The sequence below is a fragment of the Microchirus variegatus genome (assembly GCF_963457635.1).
Source record: "Microchirus variegatus genome assembly, chromosome: 12".
Lineage (NCBI taxonomy): Eukaryota > Metazoa > Chordata > Actinopteri > Pleuronectiformes > Soleidae > Microchirus > Microchirus variegatus.
The window spans coordinates 14145722-14170277 of NC_139813.1; the positions used below are offsets into that span (position 1 = coordinate 14145722).

At 40.9% G+C, this 24556-nt stretch overlaps 2 protein-coding genes across 4 annotated transcripts; one reads left to right on the top strand and one right to left on the bottom strand.

Moving 5' to 3' along the window:
* Positions 1-3176: 3176 nt before the first annotated feature.
* il20ra (interleukin 20 receptor, alpha) lies at positions 3177-8324 on the bottom strand (the record flags this gene model as incomplete). Its single annotated transcript, XM_083898530.1, has 7 exons — positions 3177-4073; positions 4625-4758; positions 5239-5383; positions 5525-5694; positions 5779-5984; positions 6358-6481; positions 8276-8324. 7 exons carry the CDS (start codon positions 8322-8324, stop codon positions 3177-3179), a joined length of 1725 nt encoding a protein of 574 aa, XP_083754656.1.
* A 930-nt stretch (positions 8325-9254) lies between these two features.
* On the top strand, positions 9255-23884 carry med23 (mediator complex subunit 23). Of its 3 annotated transcripts, XM_083899088.1 has the most exons (31): positions 9255-9394; positions 9909-9940; positions 10714-10801; positions 10903-11027; positions 11345-11456; positions 11816-11914; positions 12025-12126; positions 12229-12298; positions 12389-12501; positions 12596-12691; positions 13462-13479; positions 16757-16963; positions 17052-17195; positions 17301-17446; positions 17550-17795; positions 17900-18042; positions 18649-18823; positions 18966-19129; positions 19223-19347; positions 19433-19638; positions 19825-20005; positions 20117-20287; positions 20437-20653; positions 20793-20902; positions 20990-21116; positions 21352-21517; positions 21652-21724; positions 21817-22031; positions 22120-22240; positions 23030-23161; positions 23325-23884. In XM_083899088.1, the coding sequence occupies exons 1-31, from the start codon at positions 9344-9346 to the stop codon at positions 23574-23576; spliced, it is 4227 nt and encodes a 1408-aa protein (XP_083755214.1). In that variant the 5' UTR covers positions 9255-9343; the 3' UTR covers positions 23577-23884. The 3 variants fall into 3 exon arrangements, with proteins under 3 accessions (XP_083755214.1, XP_083755215.1, XP_083755216.1); XM_083899089.1 differs by lacking the exon at positions 13462-13479; XM_083899090.1 differs by lacking the exons at positions 10714-10801; positions 10903-11027.
* Positions 23885-24556: the final 672 nt, after the last annotated feature.

Sequence of the window (24556 nt, forward strand, 5' to 3'; positions counted from 1 at the left end):
TGTGTCAAGAGTAGTATTATTTCTCATCAAAGGTTTCCTGAATGTTTAAACTGTGTGCGTTCATACTGATAATATGAAAAATGCAAGTGAGTTTAAAGAAGGGCTATTCAACTAAAATTTCTGGAGGGCCAGCTTTTCTGAAGGCTGTCCAGCCAGTGGGCCGGTCAACCCCTGTACTACTATTTTGTGTTGCATGTACAGTAAACGGATACAAATAGATACAAAATGTTTTCAATTATTTAGCACTTATTTATTGAAATAGCTGCTAGTTTTGTGCTAAAAAGGTAAGTAACCGACATTCTGGTACAATGCAATTTGCGTATAGTGCAAAAAGGTCACAGTTACAGTACCACCAACATTCGGATAAGGCTCTTACAAAATTAGAGATAACAATATAAACAACATTAAGCTGCAATGGCCACAAAAGGCTATTTTTGCAGAAATACAAGCAACAGTACCAATGATATTCAGGTACAACTGCTACAGTTGGCTCTTAGTGCAAAAAATAAAAGTTACAGTACCAACAAGACACAGGTACCGCTGGCCCATAGTGCAAAATATTCTGGTACATACATAGGCCGCCTACAGCTGTACTAGTATTTGCCAAAAAGGGACACAAAGTGTCAGAAATAGGCAAAGCTATGGTTTTATTGGCCTTTTAATAATACATTCATTATTTATTTGTTAATGGGCCGTGGGCCGGTCCAAAGTGGTTGAAGGGCCTGATCTGGCCCCCGGGCCCTCAGTTGAATAGCCTTGGTTTAAAGCCTCTAAAACACATGTGTCAAACTCAAGACCCAGGGGCCAGATGTGGCCCGCCATGTCATTTTATGTGGCCCGCGAGTGATTAATTGGTCTTAAAATAGGTCTATGCTGCTTTAAGGCGTGCATTGACCATAAACTACATTTCCCGCCACTAGATGGCAGTGTATCATTGCATATGCATCATGCGACGAGTGCAAATTGAGATTGAGACTGTGATCGCAGCAGAATGTGTTCACAAAAGCCACAACCAAAAACGATGAGGCAGTGAAATATAGCTTTATTGTGGCTGAAGAAATCACCCGTGCTTCAAAGTCTTTTTCTGAGGGTGTGCTTTTGAAGCAGTGCATGCTGAAGGTGTGTGAGCAGACTCACCAACGCGGACCGGGTTACATCTATAATGCATAATATTTGTAACTTGAATAAGTAATAAATACAGAAAGTTATTTAGCAATATGTTACGGAGTAGTTTACTTTATTTTACATTATATATGCACCCCTGCTCTAAAATGAGAGAATACTGGAAAATAACTTTCTTTAAGTTCACTTTATTGTTTTTTTATTTGAATATACAACCATATAGTCTTGCAACATACAAAAGTATGGCAACAATATCCCCAACATAATTCCCAGAGTAACACCACTTTTGTAAACTGGATACAACTTTAATGCACAGCATCTAACTGCCCACCACATAGTAGACAACCCCAGTTTTTGCAAATCCCCCCCTCTTCTTGTGATCTTAGACACAGGGTTAACAGGGAATCTACAGAAAGATTTTACAGTTATTTTCAATATGATACAGATAATGCAGAAGTCAGCTGAGGTGAGGAGGTTAATGTTCTACACGTACACATAAGTTTCAGTAGTTTTGACCTCATGTAGGCAGAAATACAAACACTAAAGAAGCGGGAGAACATTGACAAAACATTATAAATACTTCCTTCATTACGGAATATATGGTGTAAAATAACCAGGGTGGTTTTCTTCTGTATCACAAAGATACAATAGTGAAGTGAAAGGATTTACTGTGCATCGATACAGATCTAAAAAACAACAACATTATTTTATGATTATATAGACTGCTGTTCAAAAGTTTGGGGTCACTTAGAAATGTCCTTATTTTTGAAGGAAAATTACTTTTTTTCAATGAATAAAACATTAAATTAATGGTTTTTAATGGAATACGTGTTTGCTAATCGCATTAGAAGGCTATTGGTTGATTAGAAATCCCTTGTGCAATGATGTTATCACAGCTGAAAACAGTTTTGCTGGTTATTTGACGAAAGCTTGAATAAAATCATTATTTCTAATCTTGTCAATGTCTTGACTATATTTTCTATTCATTTTGCAACTCTTTTGATGAATAAAAGTGTGGGTTTTAAATGGAAAACACAAAAAAGTTGTATAGGTGACCCCAAACTTTTGAACAGTCATGTAGATCTTAACAATCTTTACCAGATGAAGCTGGTAAAAACTAGTGACGTAAACAATCGAGCATATCAGAGTACACAAAATGACTTCCGTAGACAATGTGTTTAAAGAAAAGAGAAAAAGAAAGTGCAACAAAATAATGTCATCATTTTTTTTAGTACAAGGAAAGAAACCTGACCCGTGTGTGAGTCACGCAGCCTCATTATTCATGTGTAAAAGAATAACAAGTAAAGTGCTATAGTTTTGTCTACATCCTACATGAACATGTTAGTTGCAATGAAAGAAAAGCCTCTCCTTCATTAAAAATAAACATTACATTTCATTTAACCGTACTATCCTTCATTTTTAAAACAAACCCTATCCAAAGGTGTTTCAGCAAGAACGGCTTAAAGTGTTTAACCTGAAACTAAACTGCGGACGGAACTAAATCAAAATAACTACGGCTAATCGCTGTCATGGATCAACACAGATGTATACATACACATGATAAACTGAGACGTGGAGAAAATAAACATGTACTGTTAAAAAACAACAACCCCACAATATCACAAAAATATTCCATGTTGTTAACAAAAACAAAAAAATATTTCGATGGTGAAACATGACACTAGCCTTAAACATGCCATGTTGGACTGAGAGATAAGGATTTTACTGCAAATAATAATAACAGATCAACATAATAAAAATATGAATATACAGTAATAGTTTTCCCAAAATTCATAAGGATTAATATTGATTAGAGTGACACATTAATCAGTAAGACACAGTAGGTCAACCATACCAAAAACATAACCTAACTAATTAGTGCTCCAAAGATTTTGTCAATATTATTTGTTTTTAAAACGAATCACAGTTATATTTTGTATTATTTTCATTTCTATCGTGACTAAATGATTCAATCTAACTGGATAAGTGCAAAAGAAGAGGGTGTATTTTTTTTTGTAATAACGGGGTAAATACAGTACATTGATGAATATCATCTACTGGTCCATTGGGATTACCACGTTCCATTTGGCGAATATATCATCCATCTCCCATCCTGCTTCTCCACCTCTCTCCACCTCTTCCTCAGATGCTTGTTTGACTAAGACGTTTTCCAACATCAATTTGCCTCCCGTTACGTTCGCTTCCTCTCGTCCTAAGTTGCCCTCACTCCCTTCCGCTCCCTCAATCTCTAGTTTCAACACTAGTTTGCGAGTTTCAGGGTCCCAGTTAACGCAGAGTCCCCCCTCTTCCTCCTCCTCCTCTTCTTCCCCTTCCTTCTCTACACTATGTGCTGAAGCTACACTCAGAAGCCCATAGTCATCTGCCAGGTAATCTGATTGGTTACCATGGATGGTCGAGGTGTTTCCTACATTCTGGGAGGCATAAGCAGAAAAAAGGGCTACTGCCTCACTTCCTTCCTCTGCATCTCTATCTGTCTTTCTATTAGCTTCTACTAGACTGTGACCGTGTGTGCATGTGTGGGGTGAAATCTGTGTGAGGTAGGAGTTTGTCAGAGGACAGTTAACTCCGGTGAAGTGACCAACTCCCCACTTCTTCTTCTCATAACTGTCTCCTGCAATGCATATCTGATTTGTACCGTTCAGATTATTCCCATCTCCACCTTGGTCAGACCTCCTCTCTCTTGCCGTCTCTTCTCCTCCGACACAGGTTTGAGGAGCTTCTCCAACAAATCCATAATCAATCAACAAGTCAACAGACTCCGGAGGTGTTTCTGGTCTCTGCAGCGCATAAGGTGGTACAGGATCTGCAGGATCTTTTTGCACGTGGAGGTCTGATAGTGAATCGTTGTTGATGACACTGACGAGGATGAAGTTGAGATTAGGCTTCTCAGGAGAGAAGGTAAGCGATGGAGGCCAAAAAGTAAGTGAGTTCTGGAGGGTGAAGGAGGAAAAGGTGTGGCCTTTTACAGATTTACGATTTGATTTTAAACATTACTAAAATTAACATTGCATGCCATGTAAATGTATTTTTTTTAATACTACAAAGCTGTAGCAATTCAACTATTAGTTCCTACACTCTTAGAAATAAGGGCTCCAAAAGTGTGTAGCTAGTGTAGCATGGACATACTGCATCCTACGTTTCCTTTAATGTACTCTATAACAGTGTCTTTTGACATCAAACTCTACAGTTCAGTTTGGAACAAAAGCTTTTCTTCTTTGAAACTGTTCTACACTTCCATGCTTAGATAAATGCTTCATTAGAGTAATTGTCTCTGACTTGAGAGAGCATGTCTCTCCCTAGAGAAATGTGTACTTTTATACTGTGCTTTAAACATATTAATAACATTTACAGGGGGTTAGAATAGATACATCATAATCAAAGCACATTTTCCTAACACTAAGGACAAATATTTGACAAAGCAGTTTTCATTGTGTGTGTGTGTGTGTGTGTGTGTGTGTGTGTGTGTGTGTGTGTGCATTACCAGCATACGGCTCTTCTGTCCTTTTCCCGTTAGGTAGTTATGGAGAAAGTAGGCAACCACAGCAAGTATACACAAGCAGACGGATGGAACAACAATTGCCCAAATCACCTTGTGCAGGCGAGCAATCTCAGGGTCTGGAAGGAGATGGGTGAAACAATATATGTACATGTTAGTCATTTTGGAAAAAACAAGAGAAAGCATCAAGGATGCTCAGTTTCCTGGTCTGGATGTGGATCCAGATCTGGATGTCCACTAAAATCGAATTATCTCATAACCTACATCTGCACAAAAAAATTATCTTTGTCTTCTTCTAACTGAAACGTCATAGTTTGATCCCAGGCTCCACGAGTCTACATGCTGATTCGTCCCTTGGCAAGACACAATCTGAACACTAAATGCATATGACTGTGTGAGATACAAGACGAGAAAAGTACCATTTCAACACAGACCACACCTTTTTTTTCCACACAGATTTCATATTAAACTCCGTCTCAGGCACATGACTTATTCTGTCTTTCACCTCTGTATCTCTATAACATTCCATTCCGACCAGTCCGACAAGAAACATCGCGTACTCTTGTGTATATCTCACACAGCAGCAATGTGGTTTGTACCTTGAGGTGTGGTTATGCAGTGCCACTCTGATGACTGACACTGGATGGGCATGGCGGGCAGTTTCATCCTGGCAGAGAAGCAGTGCTTTTTATTGTGCAGTATCAGCTGGTATGTGTACCGATTAGAGTCCACTGGAAAGTGATACTACACACACACACACAGAGAACAAATACCATATTAGTCTACAATTGGTTAATTGTTACAGTGGGAATTCAAGAGTGTCTGATTTAACACCCTGTCCTTGCCAGGAGGGTGGGGAAAGCTGTGATTTATTTTTCTACTCACTGTCTGTCTGTGGATTTGGACGGAGAGGTTGTAGGTCAGCTGGGGGTATAGTGTTGCCATGGAAACCACTGGGAAGTTATTGTTGGGTTGATGTCTCATGGGTGCCTTCATATCAATTATGGCATTGTTGCCCTCCATTTCCACAGAAACCAGCGGAGGACCCAAAGTAGCTATATGGATGGACATTGTTATTTTAGCGTTAAAATATTTGCAGTTCTCAGTTACCAAAAGGCATAAGTGTCAATTTAACTCACTGTCCAAAACTGGATCAAATCTCCTTGTCATGGCCCATTTGGAGGATTCTCTCTTGCCCACAGCACGGACTTTGGCATAGTATGCCTCCTCTGCATCCCATGTCTCCAAGCTCAGGTCACACCAGCTCCTCGCTATGTCCGTACACTGCTGCACCGCCCTCCAATGCACACGTTTCCCTTTACTTCCCTGTATAGTGTCTCCGTAGCTGGAAAAGACAATGCAGGCCCAAAGAGATGAGATGACGGCTCTGAAACCCTGCACGAGGGAGCAGGGATCATCGCAAAATGTTCCCTCAGGTGAAGAGCTTAACTCTATATCACCTGTTTGTTCAGGTTACTTTGCTCTTTTGTGTCTGCCCTATTTCTCTTGTGACTTCTCTTTCATCTATAGATTCCTCTGAGACTTGCAAAAGAAAGCCTTTGTAAAAGCCCTGACTTTACTTCACCTATCTCAAGTCCAATGTCATGTGGACCATATACTAAAGAACCTCTTTGAACCTTTACAGGGCCTATTCTCTTGGAAAAAACACAGACATGCACATATAGTTATCCATATTAAATGTTTATTTGTATACCTACATGGCATACTGCACTGTAAAGTATGTGTCCTCTGGTGTGGCGTATCCTGGAGTCCACTGCAGCACATTCCTGAGATTTACTGAGGAGAAGATGACATTGATGGGGCTGGAAGGAGGGGAAGACACTGGGGAGAAAAAAGTTTGGAAGAAGATTGAGAGAGAGAGAGAGAGAGAGAGAGAGCCATAAATTAATTAAATATATTATGTTTCCTCTTTATAATGCCTGCTTGTGCAGATAGCGACGGATGTCGATGAGATGTTGATTTAAGGATCAAGCAGGTTGATCCTTAAATCTCCTCTTGTCACAAAGATACATGTTACTTCCTTATAAAATGTGATGGTTATAACCCAGTATATATTTATTTATTGTGCTTACTAGATACTAATGCCCATCCTTCCATACATTATCTACTGCTTTATCCTCCACTGAAGGGTCGTGGGGGGTGCTGTGCCAATCTCAGCTGACACAGAGCGATACCCTGGACAGTTCACCAGTCCATCACAGGGCCACATATAGAAACAAACAACCATTCACTCACACTCTCACACCTACGGTCAATTTAGAGTGACCATTTCGCCTAATCCCCACCCAATCTGCATGGTTTTTGGCTGTGGGCGGAAGCCAGAGAACCCAGAGAAAACCCACGCACACACGGGGAGAACATGCAAACTCCATGCAGAAAGGCCCTTGTTCCAATCGGGGCTTGGACCCGGGTCTTCTTGCTGCAAAGGAAAAGAGCGCTAACCACTATGCCAACCGTGTGGCCCTAGATACTAATGTCTTAATATTAAATGTGCACAGTTAAATACATCCATCCATCTTCTACTGCTTTATCCTCCACATGAGGGTTGCTGCAAAAGGTGGGCTCCACTGTAGACGGGTAGCCAGTCCATCACAGGGCCACACAGAGACAAACATCCATCCACTCTCACACGTTTAGAGTGTTCAATTTGCCTAATCCCTAAATCTGCATGTTTTTGGACTTGGGAGGAAACCAGAGAACCCAGAGAAAACCCAAACTAATCCATCTAAAAACACAACATAACAGAGAACAGCCATAGTGTCCAATAATCTACTGTCTGTAATACAGCCTGTAATACATACATGAATGATGAATGATAAATCTACAACATTAAATGTCTAGCTGTGACAAGTTTCTTTCTGAGAGATTAAGCATTCTTCTTTCCCTCGATACTTCCCCATGCTTTATTTTTATTTATATCATTTGTACTGACTGTGGGTGTTCAAGTTTGCATGTCTCTCAGAAAACCCTGTTATTTCATCTGTACTGGTTCAGATCCTCTGCTTTGGTTAGTGCAAGAGGAGGAGAAACATTAAAAACGACTGCTTTAGTGCAGCTTGTGAATTAGTTAGTATAAGTATTCATTGAAAGTTCAAAAGTGGGTTGATTATTACTCAATGCTAATAATGTAATTTGTATTTTTTAAGTACAATTTAAAATCAGGATTTTGCATTTGACATATTTCTACTACCCTCACACCCCACGCAAAGTAACTACATAACTTTTACTTAAAGTACATTTCAAATGAACTACTTTTTACTTCTACTTGAGTACATTTTCATCAAAGTATTGGTACTTTTACTTGAGTACAATATTTGAGTACTTTTTCCACCTCTGACAGTTAGCAAACTTGGGCTGCAGGAGTTTGATGGAAAGGCCCCCTTTTACCTTGTTGAGCCTCCAAAATCCATTGAATCGTCCCTGACTTAACAAAAACAGTGTCGCAACTTTGCATTGCAAGCGTTTAATGATTAATCACTGCAGTGTTAGTCATTAATAACACAGGAGAAACTGACTGTATGCCTTAAGGAACATTCTCGATCGTTACACATGGCATCGAAAGAGGACTATAAGGACAGAAAAGAGAAAAACAGAACAATAACAATGCATAAATACCTGCATAGGATAGAACCGCCAGGTCCAGAACAAATGACAGTGTCCACATTTCTGCGTGGAGTGATCATGTGTTTTCTCCACAGACATGTTCTGCTCCTCCGGCTCACCTGTCGTCTGCAGCCGAACACTCTTGGTGCAGGCTGTCAGAGGTCCTCTTTCTCTCACTGACAAGTTTTCTATATGGTCGAAAAGAAGACAACGAGGAAGTGAAGGTTAAGTCGCAAGCGGTGCTGTGTTTATCTGTTAACATAAACAACGCCCGCGCGTCAAATTTCCGTGTACGAGGAAGGAATGTTACCTCACTTGTTTGCCCGTGTGTGTGCGTGCGTGTGTGTGTGAGAGAGCGAAACAAAACGATGTTATTTGTAAATCATTTACAAATGACATAATGTATGATTTTTACACTACACACATACAAATATATATAATTATACGAAAAATAAAATATAAAAGCCGGACTGAGAACTTAAAAAATGTAAAAAAAAGAATATCATTTTTTTTTTAAGAATTAAAAAAATATACATATACAACAGTTTGAAACGGCATGTTGCTGTAAATTCAGCATAGTACAGCATATTCAGAATATTTGTGACCTGAACTAAAACTGACTTGCCATTATTTTTATTTCATATAATGTCACCCACAGCGACATCCACTGGCCAATGTGTATCACTGCAATATATTTCACATAATAGGTCACATAGATCAGCGTTAAACAGATACCTGGAAGTAAATGACGATTCATAATAGTATTTAACTTAATTATTATTATTATTATTATTATTTTCCTATCGATATTAAATCCATCATTCGCAATGACCACAGAGGCCAAGTGTTTCACATCACGATGACCAAATGAAGCGGAACTGTGCAGCAGCTTCTGTCTCTGTACTGATGTGACTCCGGATTGTTGTGGGTGTTGCACGTCTCACGGCGCCGTTAGCATCCATTGCCGTTAGCAGTTAGCTCTTAGAGTGGAGTGGCTTCGCTCTATGAAAGGAGTAAATGGGTTGTTTTTTTTAACGTGTATGATGCATCGCTAAGAATTTAACCTATTTTGACGCAGACATGGCGCTTTCTATGGAGACGCAGCTCCAGAGCATCTTTGAAGATGTGGTGGTAATTTTGCACGTCCATAAACTGGCTCTGAAAGCTAACACTTGTTAGCACCACATAAAGCGTTAGCCCCACGTCGTTGTCCTATGGTTATCTTTGCAAATAAATAATATTCATCAACTTATGAGGACAGAATTGCCCTCTACGTGCAATAATGTCATCCCGCTAGCTAAGGCTGTATCATTTGAGATTTTACCTCGTCAGTGTATAAAGTTAGGCTAATATTTCAAATACAACGAAGCCCGAGAATTTCTTCACTGATAGACGTTTTTAAAATTGCCCAGAAGTCCTGAACATGCATTAATTTTAATCTTTTTGCACAGACACTCACCCGTAAAATAAACGTACCTAAGCTTCACACTACTCATGAACACCGGTTATAAATAATGTATTGTGTTGCTGCAAGAGCTGACAACTGAACTCTGTTTGTGCATGAGAAAGAAAAGTGCTGATGAATTGATTTTGTCTTCCCAATTAAGTGTTTCTCTGAACGTTGTTTTCTCCTTACTTCTTTCAGAAAACTGAGATGATAGAAGAGGCCTTTGCTGGGTAATATGGCTCACACATATACACGCTCTTCCTAACGCTGACTTATCATGTCCTAACCAATTTTTGCTTGTTGAAGATGGCATTTAGTTTAAGATAAGAAGTCCTTTATTCGTCCCGCAGTGGGGAAATTTACAGTGTTACAGCAGCAAGACAGTAAGGATAAGGATAATAAATAGTAAACATGCGTTACCAAAAAGAAATAGAATCTATAAAGTACAATATATAAAGATATTAACACTGACTATAAAAATAGGTTTAAAAATAGAATGTACATTACAACCGGTCTGCAGAATATACACAGTATGCACATGGTATTTATAGTGTACGGAAACAAGGCTGAGCTATTAAATAAGGATAATAAATAAGGATAAGGATATTGCACTGATGAGAAAACTACAGTATAAAAAATTTGACAGTATGAAAAATGACAATATATTGCACTTCAAAAAAAGTTTACATTATGAGAAAATATATACAGTATATTACACCAATGAAAATTAACAGTATATTGCACATGGAGAGTGGAGTGTGTGTGTGTGTGTGTGTGTGTGTGTGTGTGTGTGTGTGTGTGGGGGGTCTACTTACACACACACACACACTCCACTCTCCATGTGCAATATACTGTTAATTTTCATTGGTGTAATATATTTGTGCTGCTCTGTTTCAGGAGGATGCACACTAGTGACAGAAAATATACAATAATTCCGTTTAATGATTTCCTCATGCTTGTATTGTAATTTATTGCCTAAACGTGCTGCTTTGTTGTGGTTTAGGATGTTTATGGACACTCCTGAGGATGAGAGGACTAAACTGATCAGTTGTCTCGGGGCCTTCAGACAATACTGGGGAACACTGCCACAGGTCTCTGCTCAAAGAGGAACAGACGCTAATTTGCCCTGAGGATGATTGATTAGATATATATATAGATATGTTTTTTTAACATTGTCCGTGTCTCTCTGCAGGAGTCTCATGAACAGTGCGTGCAGTGGATAGTGCGGTTTATTCACAGTCAACACAGTCCTAAGAGAATCTCCTTTCTCTATGACTGTCTTGCGATGGCTGTGGAGACCAGCCTGTTGCCACCAAGGTACACATACACACTCACATTCAACAATGCAGACAGATACATATATAAATCTATTAATGTAAAGGGTTTGACAGATATATGAAGTTTAGTATCTGTCTAATACATCTATTTAAGACTGCTTTTTTCTATGATATCAACTGCATTGTATCCTGTTTCTTTGTATCTTGTGCATTGCTTATGGTTTTTATTGTTTGTAATTTTTTATTCATTGTTCGGTGTCCTTGAGTGCCGAAAGGTGACTGTAAATCAAATGTATTTTATAATTATTAACTAATTAATAAATTGCTAATCTGATGAATCTCTTCATTCATTTAAAGGATGGTGTGTGTAGCGCTGATAAGCTCCGATAGTTTGGAGTGGGAGAGGACTCAGTTGTGGGCGTTAACGTTTAAACTCATCCGCAAGATCATTGGTGGCGTGGACTACAAGGTCAGTAACACACACTTGCATAAACACACTCACACATGCTTGTACAACTGAGACAAGTCATGGACACGCAAGTCCTTGAAAAATTCAATTTGTATTTGTTATCTGTGTTAGTGTTTTTATTGCAAACATCACTTAGATTGTTGTAGAGAACATTTCTTCAGGATTCATATAAGTTTATTGCCTTTACTTGCAGAGTGTTGTTGTTGGGTACATTGCACATTTTAGAAGGAAACTCCAAATTATATCAAACATTTGGGTGTGTTTCCAGTATTTAATTCCCCCTAAAGACTCAGTTCTCCTATTGTGTAGCACAAAAAGTGTTAATTCACAGAATATGTTTGTGTGTCTGGGTGATTCAGGGTGTCCGGGACCTGCTGAAGCCTGTTCTGGATAAAATTCAAACCATACCCACCACTGTCAGTTCAGCTATAGTCCAGCAGCTTTTGGCTGCAAGAGAGGTACTTGTCATTCATTTCTTTACTTTTATGTTACATTTTTGGAATTTGTTGTGATATTTAATGACTCGTTTCATGTTTTATTCTCTGTCAATGTTTGTTTTTTATTTAAGGTTGTAGAGTATATTCTAGACAGAAATGCCTGTCTCCTCCCAGCCTACTTTGCCATCACAGAAATCAGAAAACTGTATCCAGAGGGTCAGCTGACACACTGGGTAAGTGTGTATTTCTTGTCATTAGAGTATATGTGTGTACATGTATTTGTGTATGTAACACCTTTTCCCTCCTGTTGTATGTTTTGCCCGTCCTGTGTGTAGCTTCTAGGCAGTTTGATATCAGACTTTGTGGACAGTTTCAGACCCACAGCCAGAATCAACTCTATCTGTGGTAAGAAACACACGCACAACTGACCTCAAAGACGCACAAACACAAACCTATGTTTCTCTTGACCATTTGTTGTGTGATTGTGCGTAACAGGGCGATGCAGCTTGTTACCTGTAGTGAATAACAGTGGAGCCATCTGCAACTCCTGGAAATTAGACCCCACTACTCTTCACTTTCCCCTAAAAGGAATGCTGCCATATGACAAGGTAACATATGTTTTTAAACACTTCACTCACCTATGCACTTTTTCCCACAAAGGGTCACAATTTGAATGTGTGTGTTTCCTTTTCATGGATTTAGGACCTGTTTGAGCCACAGACAGTCTTGCTGCGCTATGTCCTAGAACAGCCGTACTCGAGAGAGATGGTGTGCAATATGTTGGGACTGAACAAGCAGGTAAAACTCTCCTTCTGCCTCTGCCCCATTGCTAACACAGTATACCCAGACCTCCACCTGCTGTCATGATTCTTGTCCATGTCATCCTCTATATTTACTCTTACCCTTTTTTTGTTATCGTGTTTACAAACCCACACTCTCCGCTTCAGCTTCGTTTTTTTAATTTAGTCTCTTCTTTAGTGCTCCTTTGTGTTGTTTATCATCCTTTGTGTATATTAGTTAATTCTTTATTTTATCCTCCTGTTTCTATTTTTGTTTATCTTTACCCAGATTTATGTATCTTTCTTTTTTATTTATCGTCTTCTTCCAACCTTGTCTTCCCCTCAACCACTCTCTACACTTGTTGCCCTGGTAACACAGTCACTGTGTATACAACCATATGTTATGCAAACCAATGATGTGTGTTTTACCCACATGCACTGGTGTTAGTTTGCCTTGTTGGGTTCATACAGTTTCAACTCAGCCCATCACGCTGAGCACACAGTGTGTCTACAGAGTGTGCTGTTAAGACACTATAAGATGGTGGTTAAAAGATTAACATATTTTAACGACCACAACAAAAATCCAGTTTCTATGCTTGAACTGGCTGAGTTGAAGCCAACTGTGCTGAACAGACAGTGAACAACTTAGCTCCTTTAGTCACCACTTTTTCTCTCTGTCTCTCCGTTTTTTCCTTCTCTGTTTCTTTCTCTTTTTTGTCTTTATTTCTCTCTCTTTTGTCCTCTGGTTGTGTTGTGTCTTTGTCCGTCTCTCTGCCATGCGCTCTCTAGACTCTGAACATTGCCCAGGTATGTCATTGTTCCTCTTCCTGGGTCACCTGACCTATCGACTAACCCGACTATTGGACACTTTTGGGCTTTTTAGAAGCACGCAGATGTCCTAGAAATGGGAACGCAGACAAATAAAAAGAAAATTTGAAATGAGTAAAGGGAAATGTCACAGAGCTTGAAATGGTCACAGCAGGGCTTCATAGAGATATACTGAGCATATAGAGAGACAGATGTGAACAGGTACACAGACAGAAAGACGGGTAGATCATGCATAAAGGCTAGGAAACAGCACGTAGATTGATGAATGTGCAGGTTCTTCAAGGAACAATAATCTTGGATGAATTGGCAGCATGTAAATTGTGTCTAGTCACATTTTTATAGAATGAATTAATTGAGGCTACATTATGAATAATAAATATCACTATGTTGAATTATATTTTTGGCAAAACAACTTGTTTCCCCTTGGCCTGTAACAGTGCAGGGGTTTTGTAAATGAAACTATTTTTTAACACAATAGAATACATTTTATAATCATATAATGATAAATCAAGCTGCCTGACACTTGGTTGTCAGTGTTCTTGGATATGTGTAGGAGTCTCAGCCATGGTACACATGTACTCTATGTGCCCCGTCTAATAATCTGACTACTTTTCTTTCTTTCTTTTTTAAACCCTGCTGTTGACATTTCAAGTCCTGCTGCGCTGCATGTCTGGATGTAGTCTGGTCTGTGCCTGTTGTTAGTGAGGTCCTCCTCCCATGTTTGACCCAATGCTGCCGCTCTCTGTTCCATTGACCTGGGCAAAACTCACTGTTTTTTGGACATAGTAGTGTCGACTCAGGCAGTAAGAAGACGATATGTGTCATGAGATCACGTAATGGATACATCAAATTGTTGATCATTTTTTTGAATTAAGGTTGGTGTTGGTTTTTATTTGCAGTGAACTGTGATGAGTTGAAGTGAAGTCCACAGTTGGTGGATCATCAAAATGACATCATTGTCTTTTGATGTATGTGTATGTTTGTAGTGATTTGTCCAGGTCTGCTGATGACCTTCATGATGTTCACTGGTTAATGATGCGCATAAATGAAAGACAACAGAGAGTTGTTTGCATCTTTTTTTTTTCTTTCTTTTTTCAATTCTAGTCATACAGGTTCCTCTTATGATGAATGAGATAAAACATTGACACACATGCCCATGCCAGAGCTCATGTCAGTGACTTAATCAGTTTTACATAATCAGGGAGAGCAACATTTTTTTTCAATCTCGAAACTTTGATTCAACAGAAACAGGCAGGGCTAGTTAGAGGCCATGGGAGTGTATTTCACAGTCTTTGTTCACAATGGTTTGTTTGATTTATTTGATTTATTTTTATTGTTTTAATAGTTGTAACACTTGTTATCAAAAATATAATTTCAAATCCTTTTGAATTGGTTAATAAGACCAAGCAAGGTATTTACAGAAGACAATTATAAATATAAATAAAAACAATTATTGCCTTAATGGAAATTATTTACAAAAATGATCTATTGTAGACATGCTGGTGTGTTTTCAGCTTGTTAAGGATGCAGATGAGCAAAGAAAATCCAGTGTTTAGGATGACGTAGGTACGTGATAGGTGGGATTAAAGACCAGGCTCTCAGCCTAGGTAAAGCAACTTGTGGTTGATTTCTTTTTTGGACCCCTCTCTATTTCTTTCTCTGGCCCTTCTCTCTCCTTCTGTGTGAGTGTGTTTGTGTTTTGGGAGCAGGAGACGAGAAGCGATGAGAAGACTCACAGCCTCACAGCTCCTCCTCATCTTCTTCTCCACCACCACACCACCTCCCCCACTCTCTCAAACCCTTTCGCCTGCATGCAGGAATGTAATTGCACTGTTTGGTTCAGTTTGGTGTTTAGTGCTGTGCTGTGCTGTGCTGTTCTGTTCCATTATATTGTAATGCTCAGTGTTGTGCCGTTCAGTCCCTTTGCTATGCTCTGTGCTGTAGTTTTATGAACATGACTCTGCTGGGTCCCACAGTGCAGAGATCCTCACTCCTGCTCTGTCACACTTGGGTGCAGTTTGATTTTGACAATTGAGGGGCATGTTTGCAATAGTTTACACAGTCTTCCACATGGTGTGCTAACTTCATTTCCTAGGCAGGAACATGTAGTCAGCCGACATCATTGACTGCATTCACCGAACTACATGGCTTTAAGACATTAACTTGCCTTCTCCTCACCAAAAATCCCCGTCTTCTGTCTCTAGCGATTATTCTGATTTCCTTGTGATTCTCCCTCTTGCAAAAGGGTTTTCCCCTTTTCTTCCTTTTGTTGAAAAGTCCACTTCCTGGTTTGGATCAAATGCCCATCCTCATCATGCAGGTTCTCCTGTGTATGGAAACAAATTGTATCTACATGGCAATTCTAGTAGAAATAAGCCATAATTCCACTTCCACAATAATATCAGTGATACCGTTTTTATATATAGTACTGTAAAGAAGTCTCAGGGCACCACCAGCTTTGTTGTTTTTATGCTTATCAAAGTCTGTGATCGTTGGAATTTGGACTACAATGATGCAACTAAAGATCAGTTGTCAATGAGTCACACTCCGATAGAGGCTTTATTTTAAAACCATACATGTTTCCTGTATTTTCTGGATGTGTTCGTACAAAGTTATTGAGAAGTAATTATACTGTATGGTCATTATAGCATTGCTAAAACAACACATCTAACGGTGGCGTATGACTTTTGCACAATACTGTATGATCCACATATTGGGATGCAATGGAATCATGACAAAAGCATAGTATTCCTGCAAAACCAGTGTCATTTCAGCTGTCACGTTTTCCAACATGCATTTTCCAATTGTTCACTTGGTTCTGATTTGAATATTAGTACATTCACATTACTATATAGCAATTAACTGGGGATTTGTGAGACTTATGTGAAAGTCTCACAAATCTCCTATTTCAAAAATAGAAAGGTAAATGGGGATTAATGGGGTTTACCCAGCTGACAGAGACAGGATAGAGATTCGGTCCTGCATGCCAGGGATGAGGAAACATTTTTATGGTACATTTTTGAGCTATTGCTTGAGCTGTCTGTTAAGATTACATGTTGTTTATGAAGTATATTGATGATGACCTTCTTTCTTGTTCTCTCCCTCCCTCTGTCTTTCGTTCTTCTCCCCACCTTTTTATCTCTGGCTTTTTTCACTCTTCTTTCTGTCTTCTTGGGTGTCTTTCCTCCCCGTCCTCCGTTTAACCTCCTCTCCCACAATATTCTTCATCCTTAAACTCCTCGTCCTCCCCTGCCAGCATAAGCAGCGTTGCCCAGTGCTGGAGGAGCAGCTGGTGGACCTGGTTGTGTACGCCATGGAGCGCTCTGAGAAAGAGGAACACTTTGACGCCGACATCGGAGGAACGAGCCAACTGCTGTGGCAGCACCTCTCTTCCCAGCTCATCTTCTTTGTTTTGTTTCAGTTTGCAAGCTTCCCGCATATGGTGCTGTCATTGCACCAAAAGGTACATCTGGTTATCAATGCATATTATTATTAACACTGTAAACATTAAATTGTGTGTTTGATTCAGTCAATTCAACTCCTTTTTGCAGCTTGCAGGTAGAGGTTTGATTAAAGGGAGGGATCACCTGATGTGGGTCCTGCTGCAGTTCATATCAGGAAGCATTCAGAAGAACGCCTTGGCTGACTTCCTGCCTGTTATGAAACTCTTTGACCTGCTTTACCCAGAAAAAGAGGTGCATATTTAGAGGATAAAATGTCAATCATTAATGTTTTGTGTGACACACCTTTTCTAAACAGTACCATCAGATAAATCTGCATTTTTCCCTCCGTCTACTCAGTGCATCCCCGTGCCTGACATTAACAAGCCTCAGTCAACTCATTCGTTTGCCATGACCTGCATCTGGATCCACCTCAACCGCAAAGCCCAGAGTGACAATTCTAAACTACAGATACCCATTCCTCACTCTCTGAAGCTACACCACGAGTATGTAACCGTGCTGTGACACAAACATACCCAATAATAAATGTAATAATAGAGACCTGTTGTGTAGCTTGATGACCTGACCTGAGTCCCTCCTCTCTGTTAGGTTTCTCCAGCAGTCGCTGCGGAACAAAACTCTTGGCATGTCCGACTACAAGATCGCCCTGCTGTGTAACGCCTATAGCACTAACTCTGAGTGCTTCACTCTGCCTATGGGCGTCCTCGTAGAGACCATCTATGGTAATGGATCTATGCGGATCAACCTGCCTGGCACCAACTGTGTGGCGTCTGGATCTGTGACGCCGCTGCCCATGAACCTGCTGGATTCACTCACAGTACACGCAAAAATGAGGTAGGAACAAACGGAAGCAGATAGGACAGTGACACTGTTTTGAAAGACCTACGTCATTTCACTGTTCTTCACCTTTTAGTAAGTGTCTCTCTGCCTGTCTCCAGTCTTATCCACAGCATTGCCACACGCGTGATAAAGTTGGCTCATGCCAAATCCAGCAATGCCCTGGCGCCGGCTCTGGTAGAAACATACAGCAGACTTTTGGTCTACATGGAGATCGAGTCACTGGGCATCAAAGGATTCATTAGTGAGTACATTTCAGTTTACTGGAAATGCCTAATGTGCATGAACATACACTTTACAATATTACTGGATGCAAGCACTTGACAAAAAGTCTGATACTGTTTATACTGTAGAGTCTGTTCTTAAACAGTATTCTTCATTGTCCAAGGGAACTGGTTTTTATTATTATTAAAGTAACATCCTGGAGTCGTGGATAGCACTGTTTTTATCTAGGGTTTCCTCCCACAGTCCAAAAACACTTGGAGGTTAACTGGACTCTCTAAATTGACTGTAGGTATGAATGTGAGAGTGAATGGTTGATTGTCTCTGTGTGTTGGCCCGGTGATGGACTGGCGACCTGTCAGTGTGTAACCACCCCTTTGTTTATTTAGTGTTGTTCCATCACTGTCACAAAGAGTAGGCTCAGTATAAACCCACAAAATGCATTTCAAAAGACAGCCAGTTAATCTCTCATCCGAGAGGCTAATTCTCCTCTCTAATCCTACCATGAAGATAGATTTGAGATAGGAATCTGTCTTTTATGCAGCCACGCATTTTCAGAAACATTCTCTGAAACCTTTGCCGTCCTTTATAGAGGAAATAATTTGAGCCATTTTTTTCCCCCGTCCAGGCCAGTTGTTGCCCAACGTGTTTAAATGTCACGCGTGGGGAATCCTTCACACTCTCCTGGAGATGTTCAGCTACAGGATGCACCACATTCAGCCACACTACAGAGTCCAGCTGCTGAGTCATCTGCACAGTCTGGCTGCCGTAGCTCTGACCAACCAGAATCAGCTGCATCTGTGGTAATGCACACACACAAACACACACAAGCTGCTTCCATTAACATCTCTACTACAGATTATATTCTGTATGTTTAAACTGAATTTGATTGAAAAAGACAGAAGAAGGTGTCTCTAATTGTCTTATCTCTTGATCTTTATTCAGCGTTGAGAGTACAGCTCTGCGCCTGATCACAGCGTTGGGGAGTTCAGAAGTACAACCGCAGTTCACTCGCTTCCTAAACGATCCAAAGACGGTTTTGTCAGCTGAGTCTGAGGAACTAAACCGAGCCCTGATCCTCACCTTGGCCAGAGCCACGCACGTCACTGGTAGATCTCGCTCTTTTTCTCTCTTTTGTTCTTTAACTCATTAGTTTTGTCAGATATTTTTAGGTTTAATGGTCATCTTGTGTCTGTGTGCAGATTTTTTCACAGGGTCTGACTCCATCCACGGGACTTGGTGTAAAGACATTCTACAGACCATCATGACCTTCACACCTCATAACTGGGCTTCACACACTCTGTCCTGCTTCCCTGCTCCACTACAGGTGCACATGTGGTCATTTGGATGTGGACAAACTCGAACAGTAATTTCATTTTAACCATGTTATAACCAGGCTTTCTTTCCTTCAGGCGTTCTTCAAGCAAAACAACGTTCCTCAGGAGTCTCGTTTTAACCTGAAGAAGAATGTGGAAGAGGAGTACAGGAAGTGGAAATCTATGGCCAATGAGAACGACATCATCACTCACTTCTCCATGCAGGGCTCACCGCCACTCTTCCTCTGTCTACTGTGGAAGATGCTGCTGGAGACGGATCACATCAACCAGATAGGCTTCAGGTGGGATTTTTAATGCATTTTCAAAGAAAAATCACTTGGAGAATTAGCAGTGTTTCCACGATGCCTGCTTGAGAAAAACGCTTGCTTTGCTCCATTTTAATAGAACTGAATCATTAGAACTTGACCTCTGCCTGCACTGCATGCTAATTACAACCTACAACTTCATCCTGACTGTGTGTACCTCAGGGTTTTGGAGCGAATTGGGGCTCGTGCCCTTGTGGCTCACGTGCGCACATTCGCAGACTTCCTTGTCTATGAGTTCTCGACCTCAGCCGGCGGACAGCAGCTGAACAAGTGCATTGAAATTCTCAATGACATGGTCTGGAAATACAACATAGTCACACTGGATAGACTCATTCTCTGTTTGGTAAGAACAAACTAAAAAATAGAAATAATTTACAACACTAATATAGAAGATGCTTTGATTTACATTCCTGGTAAACATGGACCATCTGCCGCTCATCTTTTCCTCCTCTAGGCGATGCGTAGCCACGAGGGCAACGAGGCTCAGGTTTGCTACTTCATAATCCAGCTGCTACTGCTGAAGCCCAACGATTTCAGAAACCGAGTCAACGATTTTGTCAAGGAGAACTCCCCCGAGCACTGGCTGCAGAGCGACTGGCACAACAAACACATGAGCTACCACAAGGTACACATGTCACAAAGTCACACTCTTTGACCAAGTGAATGTTACATAAAGGGAATGAATGACAAATGTGATATAAACATATTGTATAATTGTAAAATTATATGTTTAGCCTTCATTTAAAAGGTGTTTTTTTTTTGTTCATTTGCCAGAAATACCCAGAGAAGTTGTACTTTGAGGGTCTTGCAGACCAAGTAAACCCCCCCATGCAGCTCCAGCCTCAGTATCTGCCAATCTACTTTGGCAACGTGTGTTTGCGCTTCCTGCCCGTCTTTGACATCGTCATTCACCGCTTCCTGGAGCTTCTTCCCGTGTCCAAGTCGCTAGAAACGCTGCTGGATCATCTAGGAGGGCTTTACAAGTTCCATGGTGAATCATACTGTCTATGTAGAAATGCAATAATAGTAACTATATGTACATAAAAAAACAGAGATGGTTGATTTTGTGATTTTAATCTGTTAGCCAGTAATGGAAACTGATCTGTGTTTACTGTTGTGTTTGTGTGCAGACCGCCCTGTCACCTACCTGTACAACACACTGCACTACTACGAACGACACTTGAGAGACAGAACCAACCTGAAGAGGAAACTGGTGCACGCTATCATGTCTTCTCTGAAGGTATGAAGCAAGAACCAATTTCGTCATTGTCTCACGTCATACACGACATTATTTGCAGCAGTTATTTACAGAGGTGTTGTTTTGTAGGACAACCGTACACCAGGCTGGTGCCTTAGTGAGACCTATCTGAAGTGTGGTATGAACGCCAGAGAGGACAGCGTGTGGATCCCTGATGACACCTACTACTGCAAGCTGATCGGACGCCTGGTCGACAATATCCTTCATTAATCTAAGCCTACGGGTAGACGGCTCTCTCACTGTGTCTGTAACATAATCACCCTCATGCTGGCCAAGAAATCACTGACCTCTGGAGTCCCTAAATTATTTATTTACTTTGTCCGACCTCTGTGCCTCTTTGTCTCAATGTGACACAGTAATTGTTTTTTGTGTCAGCAGTTAATTAATCACCTCTGTGTCACTGCCTCTTTTTACCCTTAACTCTTTCGCACCCATGGCGGGAAAGTCACCAGGTCCTTTCCCCAACTGTGACTGGAGATTCAACGAGTTCCCCAACCCTGCGGCCCACGCTCTGCACGTCACCTGTGTGGAGCTGATGGCTCTGGCTGTGCCGGGGAAGGATGTTGGCAATGCTCTGCTCAACGTTGTGTTGAAGAGGTATGATTCGACAAAGAGCGCGTCCTTCTCTGAGAGATGTCATAAATACTATTGCGTGTAGTGTTCAGTGTTGCAAGATTTAAAGAGCATTTGAATTATTTATTAACATAGCAACTTCTTCTTTTACCTTTCAGCCAGCCACTGGTTCCCAGAGAGAACATCACAGCTTGGATGAACGCCATTGGTCTTGTCATCACTGCACTTCCTGTAAGTTAAAACACGCACAAATATCTTTTAGTTTAGTATTTTTACAAAACCCTATTCACGGTTTGTTTGCCACCTCTGCTCTGCTCTCTCAGGAGCCGTACTGGATCGTTCTCCATGACCGCATCGTGTCTGTGCTCGGCTCTCCGGCACTGACATCAGAGACCCAGTGGGCTGGTTATCCCTTCGCCCTGCTGGATTTCACAGCCTGTCACCAGAGCTACAGTGAAATGTACTGCAGTTACGTGCTTGCGCTAGCACACGCCGTCTGGCACCACTCATCCATTGGACAGATGTCTCTGATTCCCAAGTAAAACCGTCTTCCTTCCCATGCTTCCCAAACCATGCATTCATTTTGATCGATTGTCATCATAAAATTGTCTGTTTTTTGTGTGTAGATTCTTATCAGAGACTCTGAAGCCCATCGTCCAGACAGAATTCCAGCTGCTCTACGTGTATCACCTGGTCGGGCCGTTCCTGCAGCGCTTCCAGCAGGAGAGGACGAGATGCATGTTGGAGGTGCACACACACACGACTGTTGATGCTTCTTTTTTTTTATTAATGTCAAGTCAAGTTTATTTCTAGTGCTTTACAGATTTAACGGCTCAGCAACATAATAGGTATAAAACATAAAAATCAATAAAGATAGAAGTAAAATAGTGACATAATGTCTAGGCTGACTTTTTTTATCCTGAAGTGAAGGCCAAGGAGAAGTGGTCTTTATAAATGTTCAATGGTGTGGGTGGATTTAATGTCCATGGGTAGCTTTTTTCAAGGTTTAAGGGCAGCTACTGAAAAGGCCTGATCGCTCTGGGTTGGAGCTTTAAAAACCAACAATAAAATGTTTAAATCAATCCTAAAATGAATAGGAAGCTAGTGGAGAGAGAGTGCAACACAGGTGTGAAGTGGTCTCTCTTCTGTTTTCCTGTTAAGAGGCGAGTGGAAGCATTCTGGACAGATGACTGGTCTAAACCAACATCCAGGGAATTACAATAATCCAGCCGAGATGTTATAAAAGCATGGATTACGGTCTCTAAGACCTTTTGCGAGGGAGATAGCCCTTCACCTTGGCAACGAGACTTAGTTGTGATCCGTTTGTTGAATTTGAAAGCCAAGGCTTTTAACAGAAGTGTGGATTCTTGGTGCCAGTGGACCCAATGCACCCACATCCACAGTAAAAGTGTATACTAAGAGTCGACTAATAACATAAAACTGCATTTTATTATTCCATTTGATGTGATTTCAAGAACATTGTTTTTCTGGTTGTGTGTGTGTTTCTTTTGCCCACTACATTCCTGTGTGTCTCAGATTGGCGTGGCCTTCTATGAGATGCTCCAGGCGGTCGACCAACACTGCCAACACCTCAGCTACATGGACCCCATCTGTGACTTCCTTTATCACATTAAATATATGTACACTGGAGACAGCGTGAAAGACCAGGTAAGCTTTTGGATTTAAATAGAGAGAGACGGGTTGTCGTTGCTTTCATGTCATGATTTCTGAACTGAACGGATTAACAACTGTTCTTCAGTCGTCATTATTTATCTCCCTGTATCATCACCTGACCCTTTTGTCAACACGTGTGTACTTTCTTTCTCTCTAGGTGGAGAAAATCATCATGACTTTACGCCCGGCCATGAAGCTGCGCCTGCGCTTCATCACGCACAGCAGCCTCGCTGAGACCTCGTCGTCGGCCGCTGCAGCCGCCGCAGCTGCCGCAGCCGCCGCCGCTGCCGCCGCAGCCTCTGCGTCCGCCCCTCCCTCCTCCTCCTCTACCCCCCAGCCCCCGCCCACGTCGCTGTCGTCGTCCTCTGCTGCCGCTTCGCCCTCCACCGCGCAGCACACGCCCATGTAGGCGGCCGAGGGGAAAACGCAGAAACTGTCGCAGCTGTGTGGACATAGATTATGAGCACGTGACCTGTAGAGGTGAACATGAAGCATGGATGAATGCAGTCCAAACTACTACACAGAAGTCAGTGAACACATTTTTAAACTAAGAAGTCACATGGACTGATCTGTTTAGATAATCCCTGTTTAGTAGTCACATACTGTAAGGAAACAACATTGTTATTATCATCCTAATGTATTTTTTTTATTATTATCATTTCTTTTTGCAGTCATTTTTATATTGCATGTTTTCATTACTAATTAATTAAAAAAAGATTTGAGTATTTGTAGTTTCAGCTTTTATACTTCTTTCTTCCGTTTGGCTTGGCTTGTGTTTCTTTCCTTTTGTAAAACACTTAAGGCTGGGTTTTTGTTTGCAGAGATTACCGTGTTGGCTAACCTTTCCTCTCCCTCTCACTCACTCTTTAGACGAACACATTTTCTTTAGGTGAGTCACATTCAGGCAGGTTGTGACCGAGACGACCCAGTTTCTGAGAACACTTTACTTAACTGCTGTGCTGTGCTGTAAAATAAACACTTTACAGAAGCCTAACACCAGTAGAGGGAGTCCAACATTTCCCTTGTTGCCTTCAGTTGCCCCCGCTCACTCATACATTTTATATCTTAGGCTTTAGATAGAGAGACTGTTGGCCTCGTTACCTTATTTTTCTGAGTCTGTCAGAGGGAACTTTTAAAATCACCCAAACAGACAGATTTAATTTGGTGAGAGGCTCGGCTTTCAGCCAAGAATATTTACCATGTTGGCACTGAGCTGGGTCTGGGATTTTTGCCATTTGACATATTGCAATTAAACTACTCCAAATCCTATGGGTGTATTTGTTGGGTCGGCAAATTATAGTTATAATTAAAATGGTGCCGTTGGATGTTATATAGCTCGCTGGGGGATTGATGCGACAATAGTGTTTTGCAGTCTCATTCTGCCATGTG